Here is a 21407-nt window from a genome sequence, read left to right on the forward strand (position 1 = left end):
ACAGAAACATGGATAGACACGACATGCAGGGTGAGGTTGAATGTTTATTCAGGGGGTTATGGAGGAGGAAGGGTGAAGGGGGGGACAGAGAGAGAAGGAGAGAGAGAGAGAGAGAAGGAGAAAGAGACAGAGAAGGGGGGAAACAGAGAAGTGGGGAGAGAGGCAGAAGCGAAGCTACCTCTCCAAGAGGAAGATGGAAAAGAGAGCGAGCTCTGGCCGGAAGCTGAAGATCAGCCTGCCTCAGCGGATGGGGAGGGGAAAGGGTGTGGCTTGTCTCTTAAAGGGACCAAAACCATAACAGTCACAATGTACAGAAGGATTATTCTACAACACAGCAGTTTGGAGGAGGGAGAGCAAACATCTACACTGCCTCCATTCCTATTCCCTCACACCTCCCCTCCGCTGCCGTAACAACCATTTCCTCTCAACTATCCTAGCAGTGCACTGGACTTGAAGTTCTGGAGACAAACTCGAGTTAAGCTAGTATCTACTTCTGATATGTCATTCAACTTCCTTTCCAAAAAATAGTATTTAATAGCTAATAATACATGATGTCTTATTTTAAAGACAGGGTCTCATGTAGCCCAGGCTATCCTCAAACTCAGTGTGTATCCAGCAATGACCTTGACCTTCTCTTTTAAGAAAATGTATTCATTTTATTTTATGTGTGTGTTTTGTCCGTGAAGCATGTGCACATATTATCTTCAGAATCCAGAAGAGGGCGCCAGATCCTCTAGAACTGGAGTTGCAGATAGTCGCTCACTATCATGTGGGTGCTGATAATTGAACGTAGGCCCTCTGCAAGAGAAACCAGTGCTCTTAACCCCTGAGTCATCTCTCCAGCCTCCCTCTTGAACTTCTAATCTTCCTGATTCCATCTCCCAAGGGCTGGGATTACAGGCATGCACCATGCCAGGTTGCATGCACCATGCCAGGTTGCATGAGGTTCTGAGAACAGGACCCAGGGCTTCTCTGCAAACACTCTACCAGCTGAGCCCAGAAGGTCTTTTTTGTCCAAATAGATCAGAAAGTGACTCCCTTGTCTGCCTCGGGTCACTCTCTTGTCTAATCTTCATCTGGCAAGTGTTTATTGAGCAGTTAGCAAGCAACCCTCAGCCCACAGGCAGGGTGTGTGGCTCCAGATAGTTGCGGACGTGGCCCACCGAAACCTGAAACCTACTGGAAGCCTTGTGAGAGACGTTTTGCAGTTTGTAGAGGACAGCGTCGTATGGCAAGGTCAAAAAGTCAGACGCGTCTGTGACGCTTTCTAGCTACCATCCTGTGCACTGGAAGAGGACAAACAAAAGTGCCATGGACTTCAGGTGCAGACCAGAAAGTGGGGTCTGAGCCTGTGTGTGCCCAAAAATGTGGCATAGCAGTCAGGGACCAGCAGAGAGAGGTGGGGTTGTTTTGAACAGGGCCCCTTGGAGAAGACGGCATTTGGAGAAGGTACGATGGCCACTCAGGAGCACATTTCTCAGCAGCCTCCAGCCCCAACCCTGTTCCAGGCGAAGAGTCCAGTGGAAAACAAGGCAGAGTCCTCACCCTGTGACCTGCCTTCCAACAGGGACGACACAGCTTAAGATCCCCACATGAACCTTCAAAAGTGTGCTCATTTCCCAGGCCTGCCTGGAGCTTGTGACCATGAACTGGTAGACAATGGTCACAGTGACTGGCCACTGGTGACTGTCACGGCCTTCACGGCTCTGCTCCGTGACCCAGTCCTCCTTCATGCGAATCGGTCTCTGTGCCACGTGGTATCTCTTTCCACAAGGTTGTGCCGCCCTGTCTACTTTTCTTTCTTTCTGATTTTATTTTATTAGAGTTTATTTTAAGACTGGGTCTCCTGTAGCTCAGGCCGGCTTGGAAACAAGGATGGCCTTGAACTTCTGATGCTCCTGTGTCTGCCCCAGATGGCGGGGGTGTTTGTTTACAGGCGTGTGCCACCACAGGCTGGGGGTCTAACCCAGGGCTTTGCACAGGCTGGGCAAGCACTCTACTTACCGAACCACATCCCCAGTCCCTACACTTTCTCCTTCCGAGGCCACCAGTCATTCGATTAAGACCCGCCCTGGTCCAGGATATTCTCATCTCGCTCTAATTACACCAAGAAGGTCACACTCTCAGGGACTAAGGCTTAAGACTTCCCCATATGTTTGGGGAAACAGCTTTAAGCCATGACTGTAATGGAACACAGAGGGAGGAGGCTGCAGCTAGGAAGCCACCGCTCTGTGTTCCCAGTGACAGGGTCACCGCCATTGTGTGAGCCCTCACACACCAAGCTCCGCTCTTCGTGTGTTTTCCTCAGGACACTCAAGCATTGAAAAGGGCAATTCTGCCACTTTCCCTCCGACAGAGGGAAACGGAAAGGTGGTGTTGCTTGCCTGGGTTCCCCAGCCAGAAAATGGGGGGGTGGCAGGCAAAGACTTACCCTATGCCATAACTAACTACCTGTCTTAGTCGGCGTTCTATTGCAGTGAAGAGACACCATGACCACAGCAACTCTTACAAAGCAAAGCGTTTAACTGGGGCTGGCTATAGTTCAGAGGCTTAGTCCATTGTCATCCTGGCAGGGGGGCATGACCCTGTGCAGGCAGACATGGTGCTGGAGAAGTAGTTGAGAGTTCTATATCTGGATCCACAGGCAGCAGGAAGAGAGAGCCGCTGGGCCTGGCTTGGACTATTGAAACCTCAAAGCCCACTCCCAGGGACACACTTCTTCCAACAAGGCTATACCTCCTAATCTTTTCAAATAGTGTCACTCTGGTGACCAAGAATTCAAATCTAGAGCCTATGGAGGGCATTCCCACGCAAATAACCACACCATCCACAGCTTACCAAGCAGTGGGAACTCAAACAAACAGGCCTTGGTGGGTTATCAAGAGGACTCCTCTCGGGGAACTGGAGTGGGGAGAGCGTTAGCCTAACAAGGACGAAGCACTGGGTTCCATCCCCAGCACCACACAAACTGGATGTGGGAGTGCTCTTATATTCCCAGCACTCAGGAGTCCGAGGAGTTCAAGGCCACCCTCACCTATAGCTATATAGTTATAGTCTGTGTTATATAGACTACAACCATAACATAGCGGGATGGAGGCCAGCCTGGGTGACATGAGGCACTGGCACGAGCAAGCGTGAGCAATCCTCTTCTCAGGGATCCCCCCCTTCCAATGAGGATGGCAGGTGGAGTGACCCTTTGGACCCCCAGGCCAAAGTGCAATGCTTTCCATACCTGGAATGTTTGTCTTCCAGAGTGTTCTGTGCAGCTCTCATTGTGGCTGGCGCTCACCCCCACCCCCACCCTCCTTACCGTTTCATGCAATGGTTCTATTGAGCGATGACTCCACATAACCATTCATGTAGGGGGTCCCATTTACATCCAGGGCCCGCAGCCACCACCGTAGTCACTTCTAGAATGTTCCCATCATTCTCCAAAGAAACCTTGTGGGCATAAGTCGCACATCCAACTTCCCCCCAGCATTCCTTACTCTGAGTATGTCAAACAACCAGAATCATATAAAATATATGGAGCTTTTGTGACCGGCTTCTTTCGTGAATGTTCTCACAGTCCATTCATGGTTTACCATGCATCAACACTTCATTGTATATTAGTATTAAGCAGTAGCCCACTGTATGGATTCCCTTATTCATGGATCTTTTGTCTGGAAAGGCATTGGGTTGTTCCCACCTTGTGGCGCTCTTGAATTGTGCTGCTGTGACTACCCGTGAACAAGTTCTTGAATGACTGTAGTTTCTGCCTTCTCCTCTGGGAGCGTATTGCTGAGTGAAACGGTGAATGGACTCAGCCTTTTAAGGGAATTGTAGAATGCTTTCACGGATGCTGTATAGTTTGGGGAGGGGGGATTGGGGTGGAGGGTTTTGTTTTTTGTTTCTTTGCTATTGTTTCGCTTTTTTGTTATTGTTTCACTTTTTTTGTTGTTTCATTAGTGTTTTTGAGACAAGGTCTCACTCTGTAACCCAGGTTACCTTAACTCGCAGCAATCCTCCTGCTTCAGCCTCCCAAGCACTGGGATTTTGTGAGACTCCAACATGCCCGTTTTATGCTTCCCAGCAGTGTATGAAGGACCCAGCTCCTCCAAGTTCTTGCCAGTACTTGTTACTAAAAGCCAGAGGTCTTTTTAGTCCAGGCAGCCATCCAGGTGGGGGGAGGTGGCATCTCTTTGTGGGTTTGAACTGTGCCCCAGGCAGGAGGCTCTAGGCCACTTAGTCAGTACCTCCCCTGGGACCCTCCAGTTCACACCCTTTGCTCCTATGTTGTGGTCCTTGATCTCCTTGATGCAAGTCCCTTATCAGCTCTCTGATCTGCATATCCCTTTCCCTTTCCACGGGTTTCACTTTCAGGAGGGTGACCTCTGCAGAACAAAAGGCTTTGATTCCCGCATTCTGTTTGATCTGCTTTTCTTTTACTGCCTTGACGTTAGCGCCTCAGTTAGGGAGCCGTTCACTGATGCCAGGCACAAGTTACCACATAGTTTTCTTCTAACAGTTTTTATGACTTTAGCTCTTTCATTGAGCAGACAGCGCATACTGAGTTATTTTATTGGTGGTGAGAGGGAGGGGGTGCAGATTTCTCAGAAAATTCCTGTAGCACCTATCCATCCCATTGAATCCAGCTGGCAAGCCCGCTCCAGGGTAGGAAGGCCTCTTAGTTTTCATTCTTACTCTGGTGGTGGTCACTGTACTTCACCCCACTGGTGAGGACTGTACCTCACCATCTGACAAAGGAAGGGGAAGGGTGTGTCAGAATCAAGTCTCAGAAATGTCCAGGACTTGAGCAAAATATAGGAGGTTTATGAAATATTGTCTCTTGGTGGGCAAGCCACATTTGACACACACACCAAAAAAAATGTTTCTCATATGCCTGAATTTTTTTTAAGTTTGCTTACTTAATTAATATCTGCTACGTGAGCTTATGTGCACCACCTGCAAGCAGGTATCCACAGAGTCCAAAGAACACCTGATCCCCCTGGAGCTGCAGTTGTAGGCAATTGTGAGCCACCTGATGTGGTCATTGGAGATTTAATTAAATGTAGATAGGTCTTTTGCAAGAGCAGTAAGCTCTTAAGTGTTAAGCCGTCTCTCCAGCCCCAGACCTGACTTTATGGGAACGTTGAAATCCGAATTCAAGCATTCTTACCCACAGAGCCAATCCCCTCTCCACCCCACCCAGCCCTTAGCTCCTAGAACTCTGCATTCTGTCTCACAGTTCTGTGTTGGCCCTGATGCACATGTGCGTGGGATTGGCTCAGCAGTCATGTGACTTTGGCATTGGGTTCACGGATGCTCCCCAGTGGCCAGTTCCTCCAGCTTCCCCATAGAAAGAAGCTTGCCCTGGGTAGATGGAGCCTTCCAGAAGAAAGAAACCAGGAGTTCCTAAGGATGGGTGGAGGCCAACCTGCCTCCCTGAGGTCTGGCCGGAGCACAGGCTTTTTGTTGAATCAGCCCAGAGGAGAAAGGCGAATTCCCAAAACGGGTTACTTAGAGGTGTCTAGAACACAGTGCTGCCGGAAGAATTCCCTCTTGTCTGGTTTATTACTCTGCTGCTGTGGTAAAACACCATGACCAAGGCAACTTGCAGAGGAGAGAGGTAATTGGGCTTGCGTTTTCAGAGTCAGTCCATGGCCATCATGGTGGGGACTATGGCAGGGAACAGGCAGGCGCGGAAATGAGGCCATCGCTGGAAGCTCATCTCCTGAGATGCAGCCTTGAGACAGGGAGAACGAGACACTGGGAATGGCGCTGAGTCTTTTGAAACCTCACAGGCAGCCTCCAGTGGCACCTCCTCCAACAGCACCTCCGAATCCTTCCCAAACAGTTCCACCAACTGGGGACCTAGCGTTCAAATGTGTGAATCTGATGGGGCAGGAGAGGGGGTTTAGGAGTCCACCACTGGGTGGCCACTGCTCTGAGGTTCCTGGCAGGGGCTGCTGAGAGGCAGGACTCACAGCAGCAGGACCACACATCCCAGGATGCCTGCTGGGAGGCAAATGATGGGCTCCAGTCCCTGTCTGGGAGCCTGAAGGGATGAGCCACCCACTGGGCACACACTAATTACAGTAAACCAGCCCTAAGCAATCTCTAAAGTACAGACCCAAGGAGCCAAGGCTGGGTGGAGGAAGAGGTGGCAGTTTGGAATCCAGCCCAAAACTGCAGAGAACTGGGGAGAACTCAGAACCAAGAGGCACTGGGAAGCCAGGCTGTGAACCCCAACTCTTACCTCCTGCCTCAGAAACCCCTGGAGCCCTGGTGAGGCCAGATCTGTGACCTCTCTGCTTTCACTGTGGCCCAGGCTCACAATGAAGGTGTTTCTCCTTCAGCCGCCTTGACCAGCACTCTCCCCTGTTAGCACCAGCTTCAGCAGAGCAAGTGACAGCTGCAAGAAATGATAACAGCTGGGGGCAGATGTCTCAGCAGGATGGTGGCAACTCCGTCCCCTCCCAGGGTGTTCCAGTGTGTTGGCTGCTAAGAGATGGAAGCACATGGAGCCAGCACCCGCCCAGACGCCCTGTTACTTCCTCTCTGAGTGGGTCTTCTTCCAGGTCTCCTCTCCCATGGGGCTGCTACAGGCGCAGGCATCATGGTGGCCGTGAGTGGACAGGAAGCACTCAGCCTGCTTGAAGCATTCTGCTCACACACCATACACTGCTATTGTGGTGGGGCAGAGCAGTCATAGAAAGGTTGAGACCGCACAAGCCAGACCCAGGACTGATCAGTAAGTAAAGCATCTGGGCATGAAGGAACATTCTGCACAGCAGCCCTCAGGCACGGGGACCAACTGGAGAGAGGGGACAGGCGGGAGATGTCTAGAGAGACCTAGCACAGGATTGAGATGCTTCTCTGAGAAGGCACCAGGACAACTATGAGACCTCAGTCATATAATCTTTCTGGGCCTCAGCTTCAGGGATATGAATTGGAAACTGAAAACCCCAGGCACTTCCCCAGTCCTTCTTCCTGTTGACCGGATAGATCTTCTAAGATGGGCAGAGCAGGGCCTGAGATAGCTGCTTGATTTGGCTGCTATGAGGGTCCAGAATAAGGGATGGAGGCCAGAGTACTCAAGCAGGATGGACCAAGGTCCCGCAAGCTGGATACAAATATGTCTAGAGCACGTCACTGCTGTCTTGAGGGCCTGGAACCAGCTGGGGGGTCTAGAGAAGGACTGATGTCCCCTCCACCCACGTGCCTGCCCATGGGCCTCTCAGTCACCAAAGCCACCGGCTGAGCAGCAGTGTGGAATAGGCAGACAGATGGGGCTGAGCTCAGAGGAGCACTTCGGAGTGAACCGAGTCATCTAGCAAGGACAGTCACCTCCCAGCCTCAGCCCCCAAGGTCTGAGCCTGCTGCCTGCCTCCTGCACAGGATCTCCGAATCCATACTCACCCTCTTAGAACACAGCTCTGCCAAGCTGGGGTGCCCTTGGCAGCAGCCCACTGGGTACCTCACATAGACCCAGCACATTCATCCCCTCAGCCATCCAGCTCATCCTCCCGAGGCCCTTTCAAGGGAAGTGGGACAGCAGATATTCCGCCAGGGGGGCAGCAGGATAGCCAGATGGCCACCGGGTGGAAAGTCATCCACACCAGACACCAAGCCTCTTCTCAATATGAACAGCATGAAATGCCTAGGCACACTGTCAGCTGGTACTCCAGCAAACTGGGAGACAACAGGTGAGGGTCCAGGGGAAACTGAGTCAGTTCAGAATACCAAGCTGGCACTCGGTCACACTCTGATGCCATTCTTTCTCCAAAGGGGACTTGAGGCTTAAGCCGCAAATGGGGACGTGGCTGTCAAAGCCCACACTGGGCGTGGTTTGCATTCACTGTCTCCATGACTGTGAGTGGAAGAACAGACAGCTTGATCAAATAGCACACCCCTCTGTGCGTGTAGACCCCCTGGAACCACAGAGCTCAGAGCACCCTCTGCTCCCCGAGGAGCTCAGCACCCACGGAAAAGAGAACAAGCCATGTGTCCACTCGTCTCACAAGCTCTCCTTTTAATTCAAACCACCTTTACAAGCTCCCCCTGTCTTAGGGCTTCTATTGCTGTAAAGAGACACCACAACCACAGCAACTCTTAGAAAACATTTAGTTGGGGTGACTTACAGTTCAGAGATGCAATCTATTATCATCGTGGTGGGACATGATGGCACGCAGGCAGACATAGTGCTGGAGAAGGAGCTGGGAGTTTTACATCTTGATATGCAGGCAACAGAAGTGAACTGAGATACTGGACATATCTTGAGGATAGAAGACCTGAAAACCTGCCCTTGCAGTGACACACTTCCTCCAAGGCCACACCTCCTCCAACAAGGCCACGCCCCCTCACAGTTCCACTTCCCTATGAGCTTATGGGGGGCAATTACATTCCTACTACCAGACCTCCTGGGCTCCTGCTACACTGAAGGGCTGAGTCCTAGTCTCCCTACGGAGGGCCAATTGGGTCAATAGAGAGCAGACAAGTAAGTGTGGTTATCAGTGGCAGACTTTGCCCCAAGCACTTTAAATGTAGTAACTCACAACCCTTGGGGCACAGGCCTTCGGCACTTCAGCCGCTGTGGAAGCTGAGGCCCAGAAAGATTATATATCATGACCAAGGTCACACAGTGAGTCAGTGGCAGAGTTTGCTTGCGAGCCCAATAACTCCAGAAGCTTCCGTATGGCCTTTCACTGAGTTGCCCCTCCTGCCTTCTGGAGTCAAAGAAAGCTCATCTCCTTTGAACTGTCCGCACGGGTGGCTGCAGTATCCAAGTTCCCCTGACTTTCTGGACCGTCCGCATCTTGCCACCCATAGTGCCTGTCTGTTTGCAGAGGCACATTGCTCTGCCTTCCCATCCCCATCCAAGCATGTCTGCAGGAGCACTGTTAAGCCCTGACAAGTGTTAGGTCAGCGCAATGCTTTATTCCCCACACCACTGGGAGCAGGATTTAGTGTCTCTGGCAGAAGGTAAACTCCCGTCCCTGGGACAGGACCCTTAATTACCAGTGATATGTGATGTTGGAGCCTCCTTGCCTCAGGCCCAGAGTTGTAAAGAGAGCAGAGGGCTGGGGTTCTGTCTTCCTAAGCTGTCTGAGGAACAGGAGAGTCTGGAGCTGGAGCAGTGGGAAGCTGGCAGTGTGGGAACCAGCTGCAGCCCTGAGGAGAGGAGGGCTGGGGAAGCACAATCCGGGCACTGTGTGTTGAAGGGGAAGCTGAGACCAAGCTCATGCTGCAAGTGGGCTCTGCCCTGAGCTTTATAGTCCTGGCTGCTAATCTGACCACAGTGGATTCCATGGACTTGGTTTCCCCCATCTGCGAAGGAGGAGGCATGGTTCCTTCATTCACCCTCAGTCACTAAAGCCTCGGCTGACAGGCTCGTGGTGAGCAGGGCATTGTGCAGAGTTCTTCAGGGATTATCTCACAGAGGCTGATATGAAGAGACAAGTACGATTATTCCCATTTTACAAAAAATAAAACTGAGGCCCAAAGGTTCCATGGGCTGCCGTGTGCATCCGGGACCTGACCTCCAAGCTCCAGGACTGACACAGGGCTGGAAGGCCCAGTTACTTCCTCCAGGAGTCCTTGACTGGTAGGAAGTCAGGCAGGAACACAGGTTCTTGGAAGACTGGGAATGGGTGTGATGGAGGAAGCTGAAGGGTGTGGGCATCCCAGCAGGAGTTGCTTCCCGGGGGGTGCTGGCTCTAGCCAGCAGAAGCATCCTTTGGTGCCAGATGGATGAGGGGAAGGGCAGTGTGGAGCCTCCTTTTGCTGGGAAGAAACACCATGACAGGCAGCTCTTAACTGGGGCTCGCTTGGTTTCAGAAGTTTAGTCCCTTATCATCGTGGCGGAGCACATGGTGGCATGCAGGCAAGCCCTGGCGCAGTAGCTGAGAGCTACGTTATGGTCTGTAGGCAGAGGGAGAGGGTCTGGGCCTGGTGTGGTCTTTCAAAACCCCAAAGTCCAGTCCCAGTGACACCCTTCTTCCAACAAGGCCACACCTCCTAATTCTTCTAATCCTTTCAGATCGTCCCCCTCGCTGGTGACTAAGAATTCCAATATATGAGGGGACCATTCTTATTCAAACCACCACAAGCAAGGAACGCCCCTCTATGCTGGAACGTGGGAAGGGGCGATCAGAGGTGCCAGTGGTACTAGCCACGCCCTTGGCAGGTGCCAGGCAAGGGTCTCAATACTTCATATAGTGCTCAGCAGGACCCCCTGTGGAGTCCCTACTATGATGGTCCCATTCTGCAGAAGAGGAAACTGAAGCTCAGCAAGGATAAGCGACCAGCCAATGCCATCTAACTACTGAGTGTCACATGACTGCGAAGAGCCAGATTCCTAGGTCAGAGGTGAATCAGGTGACTGAGGCCCCAGAACTGAGCACGCTCCCTCCCTATGCTATAGCATACAGGGGTGTTCCCCTCTCGCGGTAGTTTGAATGAGAACGGCCCCATAGGCTCATAGATGTGAATCCTTAGTCACTTAGGAGTGGCACTGTTTGAAAGGATTAGGAGGACCAGGAAAGCTATGAAGGCATACAGAGACCCTGAACTGCTGGGGCTCCAGCCAAGCCCCTCCTCCTCGTCTGTAGTTGGGCGCCTTCTAGAATAAAGTTTCATTCAGTTCTTCCACAGATCCAAGAGAGAGAGTTAGCAATGGAATGTTCAGGGTTGATGCTGAGTGACAGGCGCCTGTGTATTCATGGTTGTTAAACGTTTTAAAACGGAAAAGGAACATCATATCATACAAGAGAACTCTCACATGGGAGATTTATTAAGGGAGAAGGGGGGAGTGTGGGATTGGAAGAGAGAGGTACAAAGACCTGTACCACGAAAGAGAATGGGGAACAGGCAGAGCTCGCCTTTTTTAAAAATTATTTATTTATTTATTATGTATACAATATTCTTCCTGCGTGCATGCCTGAAGGCCAGAAGAGGGCACCAGACCTCATTACAGGTGGTTGTGAGCCACCATGTGGTTGCTGGGAATTGAACTCAGGACCTTTGGAAGAGCAGGCAATGCTCTTAACCGCTGAGCCATCTCTCCCGCCCCCAGAGCTCGCTTTTAAAACGGGTCTTAGCCCATGCACATAGACTACATAGAGACATAACAGCCCTAGAACCCTGGGCTGGCCAGGTATCTGCCTGAATGCTGGTAACGCATGTGTGCATGCGATGCTTTTAGCGGCTACATCTGAGGACCCTGGGGGCTGGCTAGTGTGATGCCTGAAATGTTAGCAAGCATACGCATTGTGGTTGGTGACCTAGTCTTCTAGGTCCCCAAGGGCAGGCCAGCATAATGCCTGAATGCTGACAATGGTTTAATGTCCCCCCTTTTCCACTGTGTGTGTTGGTGTGTGTGGGGGGGGGGAGTATGCACATGTGTGTGTATATTTGCCTGTGTGTGGGCACATACATGTGTGCGTGTGCACATGGAGCCCCATGGTTGATGTCAGGAATCATCCTCAAATGCTCTTCCACCTCATTCACTGAGGCAGGGTCTCTCAATCAAACCCAGAGCTCACTGATATAGCAAGTCTCACCACAACTTGCTTTGGAGATCCTGTGACTCTGCCTTCTGAGGCTGGAATTGCAGGCAAACCGCCACACCCACCTGGCATTTACATGGATTCTGGGGAACCCAGCGAGAGTCCTCATGTTTGCGTGGCAACCATTCTAACCACTAAAGCTCCCCGACCCTGATTGAACTTTCTTATGAACTGTCAGAGAGGAAATGTGGGAGACCCTTCCCACCGGATACGCACCCTGCAGCTCCTCCTGAAAACTGCATTAATAAAACAGGTATCTTATTTGTCTCCAACTTAAAAGTCAATCCTAAAATGCTCACAGGATGAGAAAGGCAGCGGACTCAAGCCTCCCAGAAAATCCACCTTGCCCAGGAAGGAAGGCTCTTTGCTGGTGTTTGGGGTCAGGCGCAGGCTGACGACCCACCATGGTTCTTTCCGGGAGACTGGGGGTGTCCAGAGGGCTGAACGGGTGGAAAGTGGAAGTGTACCTGACCCCTCAACCATTGTCTGCTGTGGCACTGGTTAGATGGGGAAGCTGAGGCCAGGGAAAGGGAAGCCATCTAGAGATCAGAGTCAAAGCCCCCACAGACTTTAGCCCTTGACCTCCCACCGGCAGCTTTGTTTCCAGTGCAATAATAAATAAGGCTGGAGAGATGGCTCCGGCTCCGTGGTTAAGAGCAATAACAAAAGAGCAAAAGCAGCCAAAGTCCATGTGTGCCCACCGAGCAGCCATGCATGGATGCTCATCCTTTCCCTCCCGAGAGTGGTCCAGTGGGGAGAGACACCCTGAAGATTCCTAGCCCTGGGCAAGATCAGAACCCAAATTCCACTGAGCGTGGACTCTACTGACTGTGAACTGCTCTCCTGGCTGGAACCCTAAGCTAGGGACCATCCATCTCCATCTTGTGGTGCTCAGCTTGCTCCCAGAGACAGTGCCCATATAACCCTACTGAAGAATTTCCTCCATGCCCATCAGCAGGCTGGGCTGCTGGCCTCCAGGAAGCCCACTCGGGAGCGGGAGCACCACTGTCCCATTAGCTGAGATTTGTCAGTGCAAACCCTCGGCTCTCCTCTGCCTAGATGCACAGGGCTCAGGAACCCCAGGTGGGAGGCTGCGGTCTTGGCAGGGAGAACTGTGTGGCTGGGTAGCAGGCCAGGAGAGCAGATGACACTTTACGTGGTTGGGCTCCTGCTTAAGCCCAGAGGGGTCCCCATCTCAGAGTAAGAACCCCAGGATAGCTGGTGTCCATACTGGCAATGACCTGAGATGAAAAAGCCCTCATCTGACCATTGCTTCAGCCCAGGAATTCCACAGCTAAGGGGAGGGGGGTTCAGCTCTGCATCTGTGGTCCATGTGGGCACAGTCGCTCTCCTGTCACCGATCATGGCCCCGTGTGGGGACTTGCTCTGTGTTTGCTCCTCCATGGAACTGTGACTATTCAGCTCGATATTTAATTTTTCCCTAAACTGCAGACTTGAGCCCTTCCCTCCCTCTCCTATTTCTCCACTGGCAGGATCCACTTCTACTGGGAACCTTCACCGGGAAAGAGTAGGCGGTAAAGTTCCACCCTTTTAGATGGGGCAGGGACTGGAGGGTGTGGCATCTGGACCCCTCCCCCATTTACCCATGGTACAAACATTTCTGGAGTGATCCTGTGTGGTGTAAGGAGGCAAGAGTCCTTCTCTCTGGGTGCTTGGGAAAGGAAGGAGGGGAGGGAGGGAAGAAAGGAACAGGGCAAGCTCAGTGTGTTTGGAGCATGGCGACAGGGTGGGTACATGATGGAGAAGGCTGGAGATGAAGACGGACTGGCCCAGGACACTCTCAGGGTCTTCTGGGATGGATCCCTGTCACAGCCTAGCTGGTGTCCTCTGTGCTCATAGAAGTGACAGACACCAACAGGAATGGGATTTGAGCTTCTGTGACAAGCAGCCTGAGGTTGACCAGCTCCGGGCATCCATCATAAAGGCCTTGCCAGGTTTGGAGGGCTGTCTGAGGAGGCCACACCTGAGGCCAGCCTTGCGAGATGAGACGGAGTCAGAAGGGGAAGGGATCCAGGCCCAGGTGAGGTAGGGAGACTGGGCTGGGCTGCTCTAGAAGCTGCAGCTGGGAGGACTTCCTGGAGGAACCGCTGTGCTGGGTGACATTGTGAAGTAAAAAGAGACCAGAGAGAACAGAAGAGGAGCAGAGACACAAGATAAAGAAATCAAAGAAAGAAATGAAGGTGGACAACACGGGACATTTATATTCATGGACACTTATGTTAGAGGCTAGTTTTCTGGTGTCTGAAATACAGCGTAATGGCTGGGCGCTGATGGAAAAGGAAGGCAGTCGATAGAGCAGGCATGCTGAGAGGAAGAATGGATTTTTTGCAAATAATATAATTTTGAACTTGTCTGTTCCTTCTTCGCGCCCCTCCCCCAAATCTAATTGATGCCCTCCCTGTGATAAATGACTCTCAGGACTGGAGCAGGCTCAGCACCTTCAAAGAGTGGTACCTGGAGGGCAGGCGGGAGGGTCCCTCCCTGAAGACAGTAGTGTTCCTGAGAGTCAAGAGGAAGGGCTGCAGGAAGAGGAGACATGGACAAAAACAACCTTTCTGCCAGCTCAGCATCCCACATTCTCATAAGATAAAATCCATTTTTCTTCTGCTTCCCTCAAAAAACTCGGGAGCTGGGATGTTGACAAATGTGTCAGAACCAATCCATTGCACAGACAGGAAGGCTGACGCTAGAGGGGGTGGCAGCTGATTGGTTCAAAGCTCCAAGGATATTGATACCCAGTCTGGGGATGGAGCTCTGCTCTGCTTTTGTTAAAGTGGGTACCTCAGGACAGGGAGGGTGTAGAACGAATAATAAAAACCCAGAGACAGAAATTGGGGTTCAACCAGAAAAGCAAAACAGTCAGCCACTAGAGAAGTCTTACTTTTACCAAGGCTGGGCGAGTGTAGACTAAGCAGACCAAGCCTCTCTCTTCTCCCATTTTATATTCCCTCTAGTGATGGGATTAAAGGCGTGTGACTCCCTAGGACTGGATTAAAGGTGTGAGCCACCACCCCTGGATTTGTTTCTGCATCGATCTTGTATAGCCCAGGGTGAACTTGAACTCACAGAGATCCATCTGACTTTGTCTCCCAAATCCTGGAATTAAAGGTGTGTGTCACCATTGCCTGACCTCTAGTGACTTTCGCTTTGCCTCTGGTCTTCAAGCAAGATTTATTTATCAAAATACAAATAATATACTATTCCATGAAGGTGGCCTGGTGGGGTGGGGAGACAGGTGAACACACCTTGGGAAGGTTCCCTGTCCGTATTGCTGGTGTTTCTTCACCATGTCCCCTTGCAAAGACCGAGAGATAATTTACAGAGCTAGCGAGCGGCTGCCCAAGCTCGGAAGTGAGTTACGGAGCCCGAAACAAACTTCTGCTTGCAAGATACAGACAGGCCATATTTCAGGATTAATTTCATAAAATGGATCACCGAGCATCACCATACTCCATCTATATGAATTGCTGAGTCTAAAATAACTTCGCCTCCTGCCTCCCTCCGTGGCCGTGGCACGGGGTGATGGAGGCTAGCGGGACTGTGTGTCAGTGTCTGGTTGGAAGCTGCTGTGCCTTGACAGTTGCACACAGAATTAACCGAGGAAAGTTCCAGAAGCAGAGCCTTCATCTTAATGCCTTTTAAGACAAAGTGAGAAATAAGCCAGAAAACACGCTGGCTGGGTGGTTGTGGGGTGCGGTCATGGAATCTGGGGAGTTTCCGAGCAGGGCACATAAATACAGAGGGTTTGCTTATACACGGCTGTGCCTCTGACAGATGTCCCCAAAGAGCTGCCGGGGGCGCTGGACACCACTGTCCAGTGGAGGTCGCAGAGGAGTGGAAAGAAGCATGAAGCAGGCTCTCCACTGACAATTCTTCTCCATTAGTCATCGCCTGGGTACAGCTGGACACGGCCAGGTGCCCCCATAGACTGCTCACTCTGAGCCTGTCATTGAACCGGTTATTCTTATCCAGGGGGTTCCATGAACTTTACAGCTGTGCTCTCCAGTGGCTTGCTGTCTTTGGATGAATGGAGACTAGATCTCAGGCCCAGGACACATAAAAGGCTGTTTGGTTTTGACCTTGATAGAGGCCTATCGGAAAAGGAAATGAAGCTGGAGATGGGGCTGGATTCTGGAATGGGGTGGGAGGATAAAGAAGGCAGGGATAGGAAGAAGGTGAGAACAGTGGTAGAGATGGAAATTGAGCTAAAGCTAGAGATGGGAACTGGATATGGTGGCACAAACCTTTAGTCCCAGAACTCAGGAGGCAGAGGCAGAGGCAGAGGGATTTCTACGAGTTCAAGGCCAGCCCAGTCTGCATAGTAATTTTAAGCCAGCTACATAATGAAACTCTGTCTCAGAAAAGGGGGGGGGGTGGAGACTTAGGACTGTAGCTCAGTTTATAGAGTGCTTACCTAGCATACATGGAGTCCTAAATTGGATCCCAGGGTCATACAAACCTGGCATTAGCTCACTTCCAATACCAGCACTCAAGAGGTAGGAGCAAGAGGATCAGGTCATTATCTACTACATACCAAGTTCAAGGAGTGCCTCAGTTACATGAGACTCTGTCTGTAAAAGATGTGGAGGTGAAGATGGAGAGAGAAGTGGAGGTGGAGGTCAAAGAGGGGATGGAGGAGGGATGGGGGAGGGAGAAGGATGGAGGTGGAGGCAGAAGTGGAGATGGAAAGAGAGAGGTAGATGGAGGCAGAGATCAGACAGAAACAAAGTTGAAGGCAGAGGTGGGGCCAGGGCTGGGCCTGTGGGTGGATGGAAATTCAGATGGAAGCAGAGAGGGAGTTAAGATGGAGGTGAGGACGAAGATGCATGGAGACAGGGAAAGAAGTGAGGACGGAGCTTGGGATGGGAATTTATTGAGGGAGGTCAAGGGTGAAAGGGCACTGGCAATGAGCCTAGGAAGCAGGGGTCTGTCTAGGACAGAGGGCTGGGCCTAGTCAAGGGGAGAGAAGGGAAGGGAAGGAGAAGGGACACAGTGACAGAGTGGAGACAGCTTTCTGGCTGCACTCAGCCTTCCAAGGGGCGACAGGGGGCATAATGTAGAGTGACATTCTCCCAGGGCACGGTGCCCGGGAGATGCTGGTGGGCAAGTGTCCACTGATGCTGGCAGCTCCTGTGTGTCATCATCCATATAACCGTTGTGGTCTTATGAGCTCGACTATCTGTTCACACATGCTCAGAAATGCTGGTGGGGGAGGGGGAAAGGGATGGAGCACAGCTCCCATGCTCTGCATGGATCAGATGCAGGGCTCTAGAACAAGATGTATCTGTGTCTATAGGAGTGTGTGTGCATTTGTGTATGTGCATAAGCGTGTGCGTGTGTTCATGAGTGTGTGTGCCACTGTGTGTGTGCATGAGTATATGTATGTGTGTGAGTTCATGAGTGTGTCTGCCTCTGTGTGTGTGCATGATTCTGTGTACATCTGTGTGTGAATGAGTATGGGTGTGTGTTCATGAGTGTGTATGTGTGTGCGCTGCTGTGTGTATCTGTGCATGTGCATGAGTATATTGTGTGAGTGTGTGCATGAGTGTGTATGCATCTGTGTGTGTGCATGAGTGTGTGCGTGCCTCTGTATGTGTGCGTGAGTGTGTGTGCCTCTCCCCAACCACCTTGCAATGTGTTTTTAAAGCTTAGGCCTTTGAAATTTGGTTTGCTCTTTACACTTCCAGCACTTGGAGCTTGAACACGCACCATTTGGGGTGCTTGAATGCTACAGGGTTTGGGTACCTGCTGTGGTCAAGCGTGCACACATCAAGCACTTCATGGTCTCCTTGCTAAACTACATACAAGCAGAGACCATTCCAGCCTAAAACAAAGAAAATTAGCAGGGGGATGGGCTGCCAGCAAGGGCAGTTATTGCTATTATTGGGGACACTTCCAAAGTATTTTTGCATGTTCTATTTATTGAATTTCCACAAGGCTCCTTTCATTTTGCAGGTAAGCAAACACAGGGAGAGAGTTTAGATCTCCTGCCCAAGGTCACACAGCTGACAGGTATTATGGCTGGTCTCTGAATCTTGAGTGCTCTTGGAGCCCACAGCCTTGAGTGTTCTGGTCTGGAATCCACAGCCCATCATAACACCCTTCTTTCTAACAAGGCAGGGATGCGTGTGTATCTCTGGGGTAGAGCACTTGGCTGGCGTGCAGGAGGCTCCAGATTCCTTCACAAGCCTGGCAAAAATGAAGCGGAGCCGGCAGCGCTCATTAACATGACAGGCGGACGTGTCAGGAGCCCTATAGTCACTGTCTCATTTACTGCTTGAGCAGTTCTGTCAGGCATGGTCTCCTCAGTGTGACCTCAGCAAAGTTGGCTGTGGTGCTGTGAATGAGACTGACCATCACTGACCCATGTTTGAATCCTTGGTCCCCAGTTAGTGGAACTGTTCAGGAAGGATTAGGAGGTGTGGCTTTGTTGGAGGAGGTGTGTCACTGGGGGGTGGGCTTTGAGGTTTCAAATGCCTCCTGCCATTCCCAGTGCGCTCCCTGCCTCCAGCTTAGGGTTTGAGATGTGAGCTCTCCACTGTTCCTGCTGCCACACCTTTGCTCCGCCTTCATGGACTCAAACCCTCTAAAACCATAAGCTCAGTTAATACTTTCTTTTATCAGTGGTCTTGGTCATGGCGTTTTACCTCAGCAACAGAGAATTAACTGATCCAGTGACACAGGGGAAGGGATGATTTTGGAGGGCCCACCTTCCCTTTCTGGTGCTGCAGTATTCTGGAGGGTGAACTTTAACCAGCACATCTTGTAGGTGAAGATGAGAACGAGGCTGGGAGGCGATGATAACGGTGGAGGTAGGGGTGGTGATGGAAATGGGGCCAAATTCCAAGATGGCGGAGGTGATGATAACGGTGGAGGTAGGGGTGGTGATGGAAATGGGGCCAAATTCCAAGATGGCGGAGGTGATGATAACGGTGGAGGTAGGGGTGGTGATGGAAATGAGGCCAAAGATGGAGATGGTGACCGATGAAGGTACGGATGGAGGTGCGGGAAGAAGAGGGGGTAGGATATGTCAGAGGAACACTAAAGGTGACAAGGACCACAGACAGTGAGCTCAGGGCACAGTGTTTCAGACTGAACTCTGACTGGAGAATCCTCGGCCTTGGGGCAACAGAACTAGAAGCAACTCCCTAGGAAACTGGACCACCAGGCCTCTGGAGATGCTGCAAAGTCAGGGAATGAGAACTCTCAGCAACTGGAGTTTGCACTTGGGCAAAGAGGTACTGCAGACGCCGGCCCCTTTGAAGGCTGGGTTAGCTGCCTGAGAATCTGGACTCCGGGTCAGGCATTGATGGTGTTCACTTTTAGTCTCAGCACACAGAGGCAGAGGCAGGTAGATCACTAAGAATTCAAGGCTAACCTGGTCTTCATAGACAGTTCTCACTCAGCCAAGGCTACATAAGAAGACCTTGTCTAAAACAATCAGAGGGTCTAAGCTGCAGGGCCAGGTTGCCACCATTCCGATCTCGGCTCTACCTCACACTGACTACATAAGCTGGGGTCTCTCCACACATCTCGCGGTTTCCTGTCTGTAGAAAGGGAATAGCACACCCACCTCCCAGGCCAACGGTGAGGCTGAGGAGTTGGCTCACAGAAGCTGGCTCTCGCTGATTCTTGCTGTACGAGCGGGTTTTCAGTGCCGTTCTGTAAAAGTTACACTGCGGAGTTTGCAGCTTCTGGGTAATTGAAGTGTTCTGGTGTGCGTTTCCGTTCCCCGAATTCCTACCCCACTTACCATCTGTTTGGAGCCTCTTCCACTCAATTACAATTCTCCATCTATTGTTCTCGCAAGCTCCCCGCTCGCTTCCCTCCTCTCGCCCCCAGCATGTGTGGCTGCCTGAATGAAATGATGCTTCATACCTGGCTCCATCTCACTGGGCCCTGAAACCGAGCAACCCCATGCTTGCCACCCTCACCCACCAATAGGCTTCTCTGCACTCAGTCTGCCTCCTGGCTGGATGCCGGCAATGGGCCCCTGGCACCAAGCCCCACACCTGGCAGGTGTCAGGAAATGCTTGCTGAACTTAATTAAACTCAACTGGGGTGAAAAGCCCCTGCAGGAAGGCAAGGTCTCCAGCCTCTCTCGTTGTATGCTGCATGCCGCCCCTGCCCCACCAATCAATGTGCACAGGCCCAAAGCCAGGGAAGCAAGAATGGACAGTCGGCCCCAAGCAGAGTTCAAAGATGATGCCTCCGGTAGATGCCAAGGAGGTAGGGAAATCACAGGGAGAACTATCTTAAGGCTGGATTCCCTGCATAGAGCCATGCTGTTCCCCTAGCTCAAGTTCAGTCCCAGGACCACATCTACTGAGCGCTGTTCCCATGTAGCAAAGCGGAAGTCAGAGGCTCACAGCGTGGGAATGTCGCCAAGACATAAGGGTGGTGGACTGGGAGGTGGGCAAGAAGAAGGGGAGCAGGTGAGGAGGCTGCTAGCCACATTCAGCCGGGTTCCAGGAAGGGAGAGAGAAGGCCCCCCACTTGGGGTGACTCTCAATCACTTGCTTAGCTCATTCCCAGCCCATGAATGGAGGCTACGCCATTGTCCTGTTCAGCTGAAACCCTTGCTGTGCTTTCCATTTCTTCAAAATGAAGTTGCTACAGTGTCCCTGCTCTCCAAACGTTCAGTGGCTCACCACTACTCTCAGCCGAGAGAGGAAAGAACTCTTAGCCTGGGGTGAGCTGGTCATTAGATTCCTGGGATTAGAAGCAGAGGAGGAAGGGATGGAGGCCTTAGTCTACATCAGTTGCTGACGTCATGGTATAAAGATACCCACAGGGAGTGGGCGATGGTGGCGCACGCCTTCAATCCCAATATTTGGGAGGCAGAGGCAGGCAGATCCCTGTGAGTTCGAGGCCAGCCTGGTCCACAGAGTGAATTCCAGGACAGCCAGGACTGTTACACAGAGAAACCCTGTCTCGAAAAATCTAAATAAATAAATGATACCCACGGGGACCTGTTTCAAGTTGGTAACAGTTCAACAGCTGGTTTACAAATTCCTTAAAATACCATAGGCCTCTACACAGTTTAGAGCTGGTTCCAGGCCAGACAATGAGCAAGCTGTCACTCACCTGGCCCTCCACTCCAGTCCACCACTAGACCTTTGCATGTGCTTTCTGTCTTCCTGCCAACTGTTGCTTCCTTGAATCACAGGACAGTGTGGTTTCTCTGGCAGTGACTCCCGGACCTCTTCACTGGGGTAGGTCCCCTGCTGTACTAGGATGCCATGTCTAGGGTCAATCCTCATGACCTCTTGAGGGCTCTGTATTTCTTCCATTGGGCCTAAAGTTCTATGAAGCAGGACCCTGCTCTGTGTCCCCAGCAAGAGTCGCCACGCTTGCCGTATCATCCCCTCAGCAGCCCCTTTTGTGGTGCCTAGCAGAACTCCGAGTCCCCCAACTGAGTCATAGTCTCCTATTCTTCCCTTTGGAAGCTCCTCCCACCTCCATCGAAGTTGTGGCTGCTGACACACCTGCCCCCTTCAGTCGGTACCAGGCCCAGAACTTCACTCTGGTCTGCATCGTGTCAGGAGGGAAGCCAGCACCCATGGTAAGTGCTTGGGGCCCAAGTCCTCAGTTTGCCAAGACTCCTGCTCCCTGAGACCTCTTAGAGTACCACTTCTGTACACAGACAGGAAGTGGTCTGCTCAGCACCTCTCTCTTTCCCTCTGCCCCATCCTGCAATTCTGGGTCTTCACAATAAGAGTCTTCCAGGAGGGCCCATCACCACAGTACACTCTGAGTACCCTAGATTTTTGAGGGGGATAGGAAACAATGAATGGGGTCATAGGGGGATGGGGAACAATGAATGGGGTCATAGGG

General features: G+C 51.6%; 1 protein-coding gene across 1 annotated transcript in view; it reads left to right on the top strand.

The window, feature by feature from the left end:
- The window catches only part of Igsf21 (immunoglobin superfamily member 21), a 221177-nt gene that overhangs the window by 188827 nt on the left and 10943 nt on the right, over positions 1 to 21407 (top strand). The window contains exon 5 of the mRNA XM_026782072.1: positions 21020 to 21135. Within this exon, the coding sequence (XP_026637873.1) occupies positions 21020 to 21135 (116 nt within the window). The remainder of the gene's footprint in view (positions 1 to 21019; positions 21136 to 21407) is intronic.

The sequence above is a fragment of the Microtus ochrogaster genome, chromosome 10 (genome assembly GCF_000317375.1).
Source record: "Microtus ochrogaster isolate Prairie Vole_2 chromosome 10, MicOch1.0, whole genome shotgun sequence".
NCBI lineage: Eukaryota > Metazoa > Chordata > Mammalia > Rodentia > Cricetidae > Microtus > Microtus ochrogaster.